Source organism: Xenopus tropicalis, chromosome 4, assembly GCF_000004195.4.
Source record: "Xenopus tropicalis strain Nigerian chromosome 4, UCB_Xtro_10.0, whole genome shotgun sequence".
Taxonomy (NCBI): domain Eukaryota; kingdom Metazoa; phylum Chordata; class Amphibia; order Anura; family Pipidae; genus Xenopus; species Xenopus tropicalis.
In genome coordinates, this window is record NC_030680.2 from 36,383,777 (window position 1) to 36,398,843 (window position 15,067).

The following is a 15,067-nucleotide window of genomic DNA, read 5'->3' on the forward strand; positions in this document are numbered from 1 at the left end:
ACTTCTTGTATATTCAGTTACCAGCTGGGTTACTGGCATGGCAATCTGCACCTTTAGTCCATTTACTTGATATTTATTCCTCTCCTCACAGACTCTGATGTTTTTGGTTAGAGACTGGAGCTTCCCGTATGAATACCATTATGGAACAGAAGGAGGAATGAAGTTCTTAGAAAAGAGATTAAAAGTGAGTACAATGTGTGTGTAATTTAGTGTGCATGTATCATGGAATTATGTTAGCTCCACACACTGTAATGGAGCTAAAGGACTCGATGGAAGTGGAGAAGTTGTGCTGTCAACCCTGTGATTGGAATGAGTAAACCTGTTGGCGGGAGGCTATGGTGGTAGATTGTCCTGCTTCTTTGTTGAACCAATACATTATTATTTCTGTTGTGAAGACAAATTAAGATTGAGCAGTAAAGTTCAGTTGAACTGCATTATGGATTGTTACTCTCACTCTGTAGGTGAAAGAACATCAACATGAAGAAATACAAAATGTGCGAAAACACATTCATTCATGTTTCACTGCTGTTAACTGCTTTCTGCTTCCACACCCGGGACTGAAGGTGGCAACCAGCCCACAGTTTGATGGTCGTCTGAAAGGTTTGTTGTGTTTCTATGACTTAGATTCTAGAAGAGATGTGAAAGTCGTCTTTATGGAATAGCACCTTCTTGTAACCATGAGGCACAGGTTTTCAGACATTTGGGGTTTAGGTTTTAGATACAATACAAAACATATGTTTTTGCAGTTTCAGGAGTACTCTTAAAGGTTTGTTTACCTTTAAATTACATTTTAATATGATGTAGACAGTGATATTTTGAGGAAGTTTGCAATTGCCCTTTATTATTTTTTCGTGGTTTTTCAGTTATTTAGCTTTTTGTTTAGCAACTCTCCATGTTTCAGCAGCTCTCTCCAGTTGCCAGGGTCTTATATTCCCTAGCAACCAGTAAGTAGTTTAAATCAGAAACTGGAATATAGCAAAAAAGGGAAAGTTAAAAAAACTAAATTTTAAACCATTAGGTGGGGGTGCAGTGAGGTTGTGACCACAAAATACATATAGACTCACCCATTATCAATATATATAGGACATTTAGACATTCTGTGCATTAAGCTACCAAGAAAGGCTCTCCCCTTTAAGCAAACGGATTGTTTATCCATATATTGCAATATACTTCAGGCTGGCCAACTACATAATCCCCGGTCTGGCCAGTCCTACACTCACACTCACGAACCATGTTACTCTGTCTCTGTTCAAAGGGACCAGTTCCTACCCCTCTTAGCCTCACGGAGATGCATCTCCTTCCTCAGCTTGTTCCAGGGGAAACTGATGGATTCTGGGATTTAAGATCCCTCAGTTTTCCAAATAATTTGTGCACCGCCCACTGTGAAAGGGGCTTCAGATCCCAGAATCCATCACTTCTTAATAGAACAAGGTGAGGAAGGGGGTTGCAGTACTCTGCGAACCTAAGGGGTGTTGGTAAATAGTTTCCTTTCAATCTGTGGAATCAGACATTTACATTTGTATCTGGAAATTAAGATAAAAATTCAGTATTTATGCACCTTATCTACATAAGCCCAACTAAATGAGCTCAAGTCAAAAAGCGGGGTATATTTTCTCTTCAAATGACTCTACCTGGTTTGCTGGACAGTGGCGTATAAACATAATGCATTGTAAGATGGCTGCACAGTTATAGCAAAATTATTACTGGCACCATTACATGGGTAAATACAGGACCCTGCAATACTTCTACTTGGCACCCTTTGTTCAGACAACAGTGCTAGAATTTTTTTTACATTGTGTGACAATACATGCTCCAATGCACATTATGATATGAACCATATAATGATATTAAATATAAGCTGCGGTGATGTCATTTCATGGTGAATTGGCACAAAGGTATAAGGGAGAATAGGATGAATCATGGGCAATTTAAAAAAAATATGCCAGGCCGATATACAAAAAATGCTTGATTTTTCTACTGGTATGTTTATATCAATGTTAAGAAAACCATGTGTAACCTAGCCCTAAGCAAAGTTGATGGAAGCCTGCTTGGGTGTACAGGTATGGGATCCGTTATCCGGAACCCATTATCCAGAAAGTCCCGAATTACGGAATGGCCTTCCGTAGACTCCATTATAAGCAAATAATTCTAATTTTTTTAAATGATTTTCTTTTTTCTCTGTAATTATAAAACAGTACCTTGGATATATTGGAAGAAAAACAATCCTATTGGGTTTATTCAATATTTAAATGTTTTTTTAGCAGACTGGTATGGAGGAGTATGGAGATCCAAATTACATAAGATCCCATATCCGGAAAACCCCAGGTCCCAAGCATTCTGGATAATAGGTCCCATACCTGTACTGATATAATACAATAATATGCTGCGGTTACGGTACCATAGTTCCCGTATCACAGCAATCCTTATCAGAGTATCCCCAGTCTTAATTTGCTGTTACTTTTTATTACTTTTTAAAGACATTGCACCTGAGTTTACGGAGCAGCTCCGAGATCTGATTCCTCTTGTTTTGAGCTCTGAATGCCTAATGGAGAAAGAAATTAATGGTTCAAAGGTGACCTGCAGGGGCCTCTTGGAATATTTCAAGGTAATGTATTGCTTGTTATCAATAAAATATTAATTAAGTCTGCGGTACAGGCCACTAGGAATTAAAAGCGTATCGCTATGCTTTATTCAATTATAATAAAATTAGATTTATTTTTTATTCAATTACAAATTGAAAAAAACAAGGTTTGAAGAGTAAACCAGAAGATAAGGTGAAGGGGTTCTTCATGTAAGGGTTTGGGAACAATTGAAGTTCCCAATGTGCACTTGGCCACCCACCATCCATCTCTGCTGCCCGTCCTCTCTTGTGCATCTCCAGCTTCCCACTGATAGTGGTGCGGATGGGGGGGGTTTGCTTAAAGCTATAGAGGAAGCAGTCCCTACAGTATGGGACCCCCTGTTCCCTGGGTCCCCCCCCACGACCGTGGTGTCTGCTTCCTCTATAGCTAACCCATGAGTCCTCATAAGTTCTCTGGTATGGTTCTGTGGTACCATGAAGTTTACCAGGCCCAACAAGCAGATTTAGGGATCCTTTATCTGTGGGAGACCTAATTCATCCGCCATAAATTTAGTACAAAATTTCTGGGTATAGTGACAGTCCCATATCAAGTGAATAAAGCTGCCTATGTAAGTAGTACATCTTAAAGAAGAAGGAAAGGTAAAAGAGTAAGTAAGTAAGCTTTATCAGAAATGTCTATGTAAATACAGCCATAAGCACTCACAGAAAACCTGCACTGAGTCCTCTATCAAAAGAAACACAAGACTTTTTGTCTCGTTTTCTGTAAACATGTTATTCTATATCAGACTCCCTCTCTCAGGAAAATCCTTCATTCCTGGGCCAGAGTCTGCACAGCTCTCTCCCCTCTCCTGCTCCACCCTGCCATAAGAATTCAGAAAAGTCACTCCCCCCTCCCTCCCTTAGGAATGTGTAATCTGAGCTACTATGTTTTCTTGAGCAACCATTTGTTGTCTACTAAAAAGTGTTCCTTCAGCCCTTGACCAGATTCCCGAAATAACAATGTCAGTCAGAGACAGGTTTATCCAAATTAAGTTTATTAATCGCGCTTATTTGACACCCCACAGACTAGCAAAGATATACCCTCAAACGTCGGACCTATGCCCCAAATGTAACACAGCAATAGGCTCTTTTCTCCATGTATTTTGGGAATGCCCAGCCATTCAACAATTATGGTCAGCAGTGCTGAAATATCAATGAAACATTGGCTTTCCCCAGCATACGCTCCCCAAAGCTATGTTTATTGGGGGTGCTAGAAGACCTGGGGTTATCGCCATACCAACGTTTGTGCTATTTGCAACTGCTATTTTATGTTAAAAAAGCAATTTTGCTAAATTGGAAATCGACTACTGCCCCCTCACTTACCTTTTGGAAAAAATTACTCAACGACGTTCTACCTAAGCAAAAACTAGTCTATATCGCTAGAGGCTGCCCAACCAAGTTCAGTGCAGTGTGGGACACCTGGTTAAATGCACAATCTGTATAACTCTGCCAGGCTCGCCAAAGCTCTATATACTCTCTCCTTCTTTCCTTCTAAATTTTTTTTTCTATTGTTGTTTAAAAATGTTAAAACCTTAAATAAAAACTGAAAGTGTTCCTTCATGGTGTACATGTTTCATCCTTGTTGCCCCGGCCTCTGCCCAAACTTTGATGTTAGGTACATTTTTGAAATGGTGAAATTGGCTGATGAACCAGAGAGGTGTTTGTGGTGAGTTGTTGCAGGGTTTTGGTTCCAGTAGCTTTTGAGCTTGGTCTTATGCCTTCCGTGTAGCTGCTAGGATTAAGAGTCTCAAATCCTTATATAGTCTATATAGTGTGTTTTTTAGACCTTCTTTTAAGTCAAAGTATAGAGCTTTCAAGTAATTTAATGTGGCTTGTGTACTATTTATATGTGAATGTGAATTTTCCCTTTGGAGCCTGTGATTGAGTGGTGGGTAAGCATGAAATCTTTTAGGCTTTGTATATGGGGTTAGGTAGCTATTAACTACATTTTTTAAATGTTTGTGCAAGAATATATATTCAAACGTAACTAGTTAAGGCTGGTGCAGATTCGGAAGAGACCTGCTTTCAGCCATGCTGGTCTCCACACCTTAGAGTTGATGTGAGAACAGACCGTGACCGCTGTAGTGGGTTATGATCTGAATGTACCCTGGGCAAGTACTTTATCATTTGAACTTTTTGCAGAAGATCAGCAGAGGCAAAAGTAAGATCTAATCTAAAGTGGAAATGGTGTGAGGCAGAGTAGCAGGAATATTGGTGATGCTGCAGTCTAGTGTACAATTAAACTTGGCCATAAAACTTGTTGGTGGATAGTTACAATGTGTGCCATTATCAGTTACAGGACAGTAGTGGTCTAGATGCAAAGCTGTTAGTTAAAATAGAAACCCTTTGCTTATAAAGATGGAGGAACCTCTGGAAGTTGGAATAAGTTGAGTAGTACGAATTGGCAACCCAAGCACTTTTTGACCCATTAGGTGAAATTTCTGGAATAGTAAACTATGCAGTAAATACCACTAAAGATACGTAAACACCAGAGAGTGCATGAAATTATCAATAAGGCCCCTTACATTCCAATACAGTATTTATTGGGGGACATTGTTATGTATGGGGTTTATGCATGCTGCCCCTGCTCTGATGCTGGCACATTTGTGTGATTCAACTGACAGGTCTGCCTTTAGGAAAAACTAAACAATACAGATAATGTTTGGAATGGAAAACAACAAAAAACATAACACATAACTTGTGTCATGAAAAGCATGCTTTATATTTGTTGTGTATACAGAGCTTGGCAGGCTAAAGAGCTGCACTGTTGCACATGGACTGAATAGTCTGAGTAAAGGGACATGTTGACTCCTTTGTGCTGCAGTTGCCCTGTGAGCCACTGCCAGAGGGATATGACGGCCTCTGTAGTTGAGCAGATTGATAAGAAATGGTCTTGGTGGGGCTACCAGGGCAGTGGGAATTCTATGTGCCCTTTATATACATTTAGCTTAATGAGCCCCATGAGCATGTGTATGAATTTAAATAATTGGCAATGCAATACACACTTTCTCTGTCTTAGAGCAAGCATTGCCACAATTTAAATGATAATATCATGTTCCAGCTTTTTACAGCTTAGTTTGACAAAACATTCTGGCCCTGTTGATACTTTCTAAAACAAGTTTCTTTCCCGCCTGTCCCACACCCTGTGCCTTATGACTATGCATTGCTGCTGAAGCTCTGATGTTGGGCTCAGAGCCAAGGCAAAAACCCAGTAGGCTGGTGTGCCAGCATAAACAATGCCTTACACCTTTTAGGTCTCTGCCCTACCATTTGCAGCAAAGGTAGGGAGGCTGGCGGGTATGTAGGGGTTTAAATGTAAAAAGCACAAATAGTACTAAGCAGGCTTCTAAGGTGATAAATGTCATGTCACAGTAAGAAGCTATATCACTAGAAGAACCTTTAAATTCTAACCCTGTGTCATTTTGTTCAAATTCATCACTATTAGTTTGTGTTGTGTAATGTTTTATTTTCTTCTTAGGCCTACATCAAAATATATCAAGGTGAAGATTTACCTCACCCCAAGTCTATGCTGCAGGTAGGCAAGTTTGTGTTCATGCCAATGGTACAAAGCCCTTTAATTTCCTTGTGAGAGGCTGTTCCTAAAAGCTCTTGTTCTCCCTCAGGCCACTGCAGAAGCAAACAACTTGGCTGCTGTAGCATCTGCTAAAGATTTGTACAACAACAGCATGGAAAAGGTGAGCGTTCTAGCAGTAATTGTGGCTGTCGTGCTGTTTCTGTCACATTCCAGCCATATTTTTTTCCCTTATCTATACATACTTTCTGGTTAACTATAAATATTGTAACTTTTTTGCTCTTTCTCCTGTCAGACCTGTGGAGGTGAAAAGCCCTATGTTTCCCCTGATGTTCTACGAGAGCGCCATGCTGTCTGCAGTCAGGAGGCTCTTGCCCACTTTGACCGGGCCAAAAAGATGGGAGGCACAGAATTCAGCAGACAGTACCGAGAGGAGCTGGAGAAGGATATTGATGATATGTACACGGCTTTCTGTAAACACAATGAGAGCAAGAATATCTTTACTGCATTCCGCACCCCTGCTGTGCTTCTGGCCCTTGTGGCTGCCTTATACATGGCCTCTGGAGTGACAGGCTTTGTAGGGCTGGGGGTATTGGCACAGCTGTTTAATTGTGCTGTGGGTCTACTGCTCATTGCGCTTCTCACTTGGGGCTACATTAAATATTCAGGACAGTACAGAGATCTTGGTGGAGTCATAGATTCTACTGCAGAGTATGTTCTGGAACAGGTGAGCATTACTACTAGTTGTGTTATACGTTATATATGAACTGTGTATAAATGTCTTTCTGTAGATATGTTTATGTGTATTAGTGATGAGCGAGATTAGTGAGAACATATTTATTGTTTTGATTCTGCAAAACCAACCAAACAGGATCTGTATGATCATATGAAGAACCCCCCCATGCTTTTTAAAACACAACTTTTTATAATTCTTATTATAATTCTTTCTGTTTGATTCTGTTCTTGTCATTCTTTTCTCTCCAAGCTTTTTCTTTCTTCAGCTTTTACCCTGCTGATTTCTTTTTTTCTTCTGGCTTTCATACTTTTCTCATAAATCAACTGTAAAATATATAAGTGCAAATGTACTTACTGGTTTGGAAACAGTGAGGGTGGCCCTTGTGGTTACAACCTATACAGTATCACAAAATGTATAACTATTTTCTCCTAAATCACTCCATAACACCATAACTTAATGGGCTTGCCTTAGATAGAAGATATTATAGAGAAGTATCACTATCTCTGATAAGCTTCAGTGCAGAGCATAGGTATTTGCATGACTTCTTCATGCTTGGCATTTTTGCAGCACAGTAATATTTTAGTAATTATATGAATTATGATTGTAGGGAGCTAAATAAAATTTCAAACCTTTCTTGTTTTTATCTTTGTACCACATTCAGGCCACCAACCGGATGGGGAACTCTACCCGGCGTTTTGCAGAATCCGCTATTGGTGCCCCTCCTGAGAGGAAGAAACAGTAACAAGGACTGAGTTAGTGGGTGAGGAAAGTTCACCTTTGTCTCCTGCACCCATTCCTGCTTGAATGCACAGGTATCGCCAGCGATCCACCTCACCACTGGACCTGCTCTTTCCTTGCCTTGAATTCACCAAATCAAATATATGCTGCATGCAACCTTGTAAAAGATTTACATTCCCAGTTCTCTGACCTGAGGATGCAGAGGATATATAATATAATGACTTGCATACTCTACACCTTAGTGTTGCACAAAACTAATGGTTTCTGCTATCACCAGACCTAAGTGCTAAGACTTGAAGCACATGAGGCATTTTATGTTGCATATTTCCAGAGATAAAACATACATTGTCCATACACAAAGCTGCCATAAAATGCCCCATGAACCATTACCCTAAGGATGTAATATAGCATTCCAATTGTTCATGTGCAGTAATAACACAATTAATCATGTTGACGAGTACACCATTTACAAGCCAATGAAATGTACTGTATTGTAATGTAACTGTACTGAGCACTTCCTTAGAGGCAGCCTTATATAGAGAATCACTGTGCACCTTTTTGGAATTGTCAGTCCCATTTGCCTGTAAGAAATTATTAGATTAGATTTAGAGCCAAACATAATTATATTATTTATATTAAGATAAAGGCATTTTACAATGTAAGTAGAGAGTGGCCATGTGATATGAATTAAAACCTTTCAATGTTAGCTTTAAATGGAAACTATTCTATTCAAAAGAATTATTGTAGGCGGTGTATTTGCTTTAAAAGAATGCATAGGTTATAGTGATGCACGGATTAGAAATCTTCAGACCATCCCTAACCAGCCCCTACTCACCTGATTCGACTCAAGTTTGAGAAAGGACATGCAGAGGATGCCGAGCATGACCTTCCCTTCAGCTGATATCTGATTTGGTGTCAGAGTAGGGGTGGGCACCCCCCCAGTGATTGTAATCACTTACAGGAGCACCATCCTGGGGTATAATGTAAGGAGAAAGCCGAACAGCCCTGGGTAGCTGCAATAGAGTGATCCTCTTCCTTCTCTAGTGTATTTTTGGAATCCCAGGGCCGGCGCATACACTGTGGAGTAAAAGAAGAGAGGAGAAAGAAGAGGATCACTCTCTCACAACTACCCCAGGCTGGTGTGGTTTTCTCCTAACAGGAGCATTAACCCAGGGCCTGACAGGACCACCAGGTATAAGATAAGCGATTACAATCACTGGGGGGGGGGGAGTGCCTAACAATTTGGCACTCCCAGTGATTGTACCTTTTCTTCTCCTATAAGAGTTAAGTTATAGGGGGCCCAGCCATAGGGAACAAATTAAAAGTTCTCTGCATTGCAGTGATAGCCCATTTTGCAACCCGAACCTGTCCTGATTTTTGGGCCAGTCCATGCCTCTCTGATAAGTTTAGCAAGGAAAATTTCCCCACAGCACATTTACACAATATTACAGAGAATATTACAGAATTCTGTACAGCAGTATTCACTGAAGGTAATGTGACTGGTAATTTCTAAGAATAATCTGGTTGGAAATTCTGGTTGAATGCGTCTGACTGAATCTAATGAGTTTATGATGTATTGGTCCTTATAAGTTGTTATTGACCAGATAGAGCTTCCCCAAGCAACCTTGTTGATTTGACTGACTTCTAGCAGATGGGATCTACAACTTAGCCAATATGGTTGTTGCCCAACTGAACAGTGATCCAAACTATCAGGCGTTGCGTGAAATAGACAGATTATCTGTATAGTTAACCATAAAGACCACTCTAGCTGTTACAGAACAAAGCTTCTGTAACAGCTTCTACAGAACAAGTTTTTCCCAACCAAGGGGAAAGTACAATGTTATTTTTGCATTACTGCTCTATCTGCCCTCTGCCTTTTGGAAATAGGTTTTTGAATTGGGCTTTGGTGATCGATATAGTTAATAGTGTATAGGAACAATGTTATTAAGGATGGACTAATCAGAAAATCCATGCTACCAAATATAGGAACTCCATTGTTGAGGTGTCATTATTTACTATGCGGGACAAATAAGAACCAGTGTGGGAAACCATAGCATCTACCTGTAGTAGATAGATCATAGTAGTTGGTAGCTGTGGGTTATGGCAGAGATCCCAGACTTTAATACCACAGTCAAATGTAGAAAGAGGGGAGACGCACAAGCTTTAAAGGAGTTTCTGGGGGTTGGCAAATTAGGGCATTTATTAGCCCCATGTGGACTGCCAGTGTGGAGAAGGAACAATTGTGTCTTTATGCCTCCATGCCAGGAATTCAAAAGAAGCTCTTGCTTTTGAGGCCATATAAAAAGGGGGTGGTGAGTGAAAGTTGCTTGGGAGCTAGTACCTGGGGATCACTGGGCTCGAAATAAATGGTGTTTTCCAGTCCATTTAACTATCTTTAGCCTAAAATGTACTCTTTAGTGTTTAGCCATGACAAGGCGCCATCCATAACAGAAACAGGATATCACTGAGAGAAATTGCACTTTATTTTATTTAATCTTTAGCAGAAGATTGGGCTATTTCCAGTTAAAGCCAAAGTATTTCTTAGTGGCATGAATGGCATATTTTGGCCTTGGGTCCACCTCTGCCCAGCAGGCCTATATGAGCACAGACTGTTTTTGTACTTGTATATGCCACATTAAAGTTTGAAATTGTTACAGCCTTTTCAGTTTTTTTAAAAACAAGTTTTTTTGCTTCTTTTAAATTCCTCACCTTATTCCATGAAATACACATGTGGTAGTCGTTTAATGCTAACTAGAATTTTATAGCTTCTACTGGGCATTCTGTAGGTTTTGTATGTTTCATTTATATATATATTCATAACCGCAAACTACAAAATAGCCTAAAATTGCTGACTTAAGATATTTTTAAAGGGGTTGTTCACTTTTAAATGAACTTTTAGTATAACATAGACATAGTTATTTAGATTTTTGTTCAGCAGCTATCTGGTTGCCTAGGGTCTTGTTTACCTTAGCAACTAGGCAGCAGTTTGAATGAGAGACAGGAATATGAATAGGAGAGGGTCTGAATAGAAAGATAAGAAATAAAAGGTATCGATAAGCTCACAGAAGAATAGTTTCTTTTTGCTTCTGGGGTCAGTGACCCCCATTTGCAAGCTGGAAAGTTGTAGTAAAGGAAAGCAAACAATTTAAAATGTATTACAAATAAATAATGAAGACCAGTTGCAGAGTTGCTAGCAATAGAGCATTCTATAATATACTAAAAATTAACTTAAGGGTAAACCACCCCTTTTGTGACAATAGCAACCCTATACATTCTATCTGTATATATTTCTTAAAGAATTTACTGCCATTACGAAAATTTGAGACCTTTGCACTATAAGGTGCTCTTTGTTTAGATGAGGGTTTTATGCAGCACTTAAATTTGTGTTTGCTCATGTGCCTTCTGTTCACTACAGTTTGGGCAGCTTTGCCAAAGCAATGAAATGATGTAGGGCTTTCTCCCATCGGACACTATACTAAACATGGAACCTTTAGAAGGCAGTTGATGAGCAAATATAGTGGCAATTTGTTATGTTTGATGCTTGTTTAATAGTACAGTGTCAGTACGACTGCTTATGTACCATAGTATGTAAAATCCATGGCACTGGCTGTATATGTGCCATAGATATGTTTGCATTCCTTTCTAGGCTATATGCAAAATGTGCTATTGCTTTTTTTGGCTTAAATTATAGCCCCTCACCTAGTCCTGTAGTATATATGGTGGTCAGACTGTCCCTTCTCTGGATCTGATAGGCTGAATATATTGCTTAAGGTGGTCATACACATTACAATTACGATTGGTCGCAGGGAGGATCGTTCTTATCCTCCACTAACGGTCAGAGCTGAATCCTCAGATATGGAGGTAGAAACAATGGGAATTCTACCCCAATCTGACGATTCAGCCCTAAACGCTTGCCTTTGCTCAGGCGCCTGATCGATGAGATGGCCGATATCCAAGGCTTTTGCGATAATGGCCGCCTTGTCAATCCATCATACATGCACCGAATATCATATGAAACCTTGTTTGCTATGGTATCAGTGCTTGTATGGCCAGCTTTACACAGTTCTCCAGCCCATCAGGTGTTCGCTCTGCCCTCCCAGCTTGGTGTGACTTTTGCTCTTAGTGCCAGTAAAAGACTGTCAGAGTTGGCATAGCTATGTACTATGGGACTGAGGTTTTGAAAAAGAACAAAGCTGAGCATGCATTAAAAAAAAAAAAAGACTGTATCTCTTTAAAGCTTCGTTAGAGGAGGGGGTGGTGATGGAACATTCTTGTAAATACTCCGTGTAAACTGACTATTCCAAAATGTGTTTTTCCATTGTGTATTCATTAAAGCTCACAGGGATTGTGTGTGATTGAAAACAAAGAGATTTCATGTTCATCTTTACACCCTGGTGGCACAAACCATATGCAATAAAACTGAATGCTAAATTCCAAAGCCGAGCTATCGGAAGTACGTGGTCATGTTTCCGGACCAAGGAGTTATGTCTTACTATTGCTGCTTATTTTTCACTTCTATGCAATTTATTTTTAATAAAGGCAAATGCAACCAGTTTGGAGTCTTTAATTAGAATAATGCTCTTTACAATGAAGATGCAGTTACCAAATCAGTTACATCCTTGCAAAATGATAATTTGCTGGTTTTGTGTGGTTGAATTTACTTTAGTGGTCTGTATTCCCTTTTCTGGATCTGTGGGGAGCTGGCATACAATAAATAGACATGTGATTTTAGAGATATTTAGGCACTCGTGTTTTACTCAGAGTGGATATTTAGAGCAAGTTTGCTAGAGTCTGAGACTTAGGGCTCTGGCACACGGGGAGATTAGTCGCCCGCAACAAATCTACCTTGTCACGGGCGACTAATCTCCCCGAACTAGACAGTATTAGTTAGACAGTATTCCTGTCATCAAGCAAGCAACACGACACGACAAAATAATAGCATTTATTCTGTACAAGTGCATGATCGGAATGTCACTATTGTCATTATTAGTTTTCTGGCTGGCAAAAAGAGTTCAGCAAATGCACAACAATTGGATATTAAATATATATCGATTCTGCCAACTGGGACAAGGTACGGTTGAGATATAAGTGAAATTGGATAAGATTTGGAGAGGGAAAGTGAAAGATCCTCTTCAGCTGCAGGTGGGTCTAGCAAGAATGGGGTTGAAAAAAGGTTCACCTTTAGCTCCAGGGCCTGGAACACACAGTGGGCACTCAAAAATAATTTGCAGCACAGTTCTGTTTCTGTTTTAAAGGCATCCACTAATTCTAAAATTGCATGTGAGATTTACCCAGTTCTATCTGCGCCTCTCTCGGCAAAATTCTCAAAGCAAAGTAAAAGGGCTAAATGTTTTGAAATGAATTCTTGCCTATGCTACTTTAGCAGCTACATTTCAGCTGAAGCACTTATGCCTACCCGTCCCAGAGACATAAAGAGTTAAACCTCCACTTAAGCCTAATCTTCTGCTGTGGGCAGAAAATGCGCATTCAAACGAAAATGGGAGTTTGCTTGTGTCATGCAAGCAATTCTCCATCAGTTTTCCTGCGGTTACTTATATTAAGGCTCTGCATATACAGTAAAACCCACTTTTTATATTTTTCAGAGGACCGGGAAAAAATTGTGTAAAAATGGGGAAAATGTAAAATCAGGGAAATGTGTTAAAGCAGCTTATTCTTTTAAAAGGATAGAAGCACAGGGGCCAAATGTACTTTTGAAATACAATATTTACTGTGTTAATAACAAGGGTTACACACCAACTGACTGAAAAACCCCCACTGCTGCCAAGGTACAGGGGTTGGTAGTGGCACTGTACTTGAAATGACTAACAAAGATGGCTATTGCAAAATAACTTACATACTAATTGTATGTAATTCATTTTTTTGACCATGCCATATTAATTTTTATGTTACAAATGGGCAGCCATCATGCAAAAAAAAGCCTATATTTAAAGATACTGGTATCAGCGGCATAACTAGTGCACCACAGCCACCCCTTCCCCAGTCTGTCCCTCCTGCCGGAACATGTGCCGCACACTTACTTTCACCTTCGGGCCTCACACATTACACCATGTATTTGTGTTAAAGGAAAAAGAAAGTCAAAGTCACTTGGGGGTGCCAAAATGTTAGGCACCCCCAAGTGACTTTGACCACCTACCTTTTACCCCGGGCTGGTGCCCCTGTGAGGAGGGAACAGCACCAGCCCGGGGTAGCTGCCGGCGCTTGCCTCTGCCTGATTCGCTGCGCGCGCATGCGCAGTAGAGTGAAAAGCCGAACTTAAACTTTAAAGTCGGCTTTTCACTCTACTGCGCATGCGCCCACCGCTGGCATTCCAGAAACGGAAGCCGGAATTAGGAAACGATCCGCTCCAGGTGCCCCGGGCTGGTGCTGTTTTCTCCTAACAGGGGCACCAGCCCGGGGTACGAGGTAAGCGGTTAAAGTCACTTGGGGGTGCCTAACATTTTGGCACCCCCAAGTGATTTTACCTTTCGTTTCCCTTTAAAAGCCACTCCTTGCAGTTCTGTACAGTTGCGCTCGATGCTGCTCAGCCCTTTAGGCCTTCTGTTTGGAATTGAGTGCAGTGCGTCAATTGACACCATGGTGCTTGGGGTTTTACTGTCACCCGTGAAGGTGTGTCACACAGTGCCCTGCATTAGTTGTTGGGTTGGGTGCTAGTGCACCCTTTGACACCAGGAGTGACACCAACCAGAACATTTTTATTGCATTTCCATCCAATTTATACATTTTTCTGCATCAGCTGCAATTGTGTCAGGCACTGCAGTTACACTGAAATTGTAGGAAAATGCATTGTAGGTAAAAGTCCAAAATAGCAGTTTACACCCTGCACCTGTGGGTCGTAAATGCCCCCTGTTATGTTCCCACCTATACACATATAACGTAAATAGCAGGTTCTGTGCAGTTTGATGCCCTGTTCCATTATTTAGTTACGGAGAAAAGAAATGTGTGACTGTTTTGCATATTTTGTGTTTCTCCAGCTCTCCATATTAACATGTCTCTCTTTTCTCTCCCAGGGCCCCGGGCCCCATACAAAATGGGACAACATTTTCCTTTCATAACTCCGGCAATTGGTCCCCTCAGTTCCCAAAGGGTTACAGAGCGTTGCTGAAAGAACACCGTTGGAAACGAGCCCCTGCCTCCCCTCATGTTGTGGGCATTCATGTCAAAATGAAAAGACATTTTTGGGAAAGCAGTAAAATTTCTCATTTCAGCATTTGTTATGTTGTCTTTGTACTATTTGCAATGAAATATAGGGTTTCAACGATTTGCAAATCCGGTATCCGATATCCGGTAAGGAGATCCCATTGATCCAAAGGCTTCACGGCTAGGGCAAGTAGTTGTTATGGGTCATTTCACTTATCCAGACACTGACGGGAGTAATGGGGTTGCCAAGTCTGTAAATACGCTAAATGCCAACTTTTTATTA

At 40.5% G+C, this 15,067-nt stretch overlaps 1 protein-coding gene across 5 annotated transcripts in view; it reads left to right on the forward strand.

Annotated features, from left to right (window-relative positions):
* atl3 (atlastin GTPase 3) overlaps positions 1-14,856 on the forward strand; it is a 30,503-nt gene extending 15,647 nt beyond the window's left edge. For 2 of the 5 annotated variants that reach the window (XM_031900088.1, XM_031900090.1), the window contains 8 exons: positions 92-184; positions 462-600; positions 2,478-2,605; positions 6,099-6,155; positions 6,244-6,315; positions 6,448-6,879; positions 7,550-7,648; positions 14,655-14,856. In XM_031900088.1, the coding sequence (XP_031755948.1) occupies positions 92-184; positions 462-600; positions 2,478-2,605; positions 6,099-6,155; positions 6,244-6,315; positions 6,448-6,879; positions 7,550-7,630 (1,002 nt within the window). In that variant the 3' untranslated portion in view covers positions 7,631-7,648; positions 14,655-14,856. 5 annotated transcript variants of the gene reach the window in all.
* Positions 14,857-15,067: the final 211 nt, after the last annotated feature.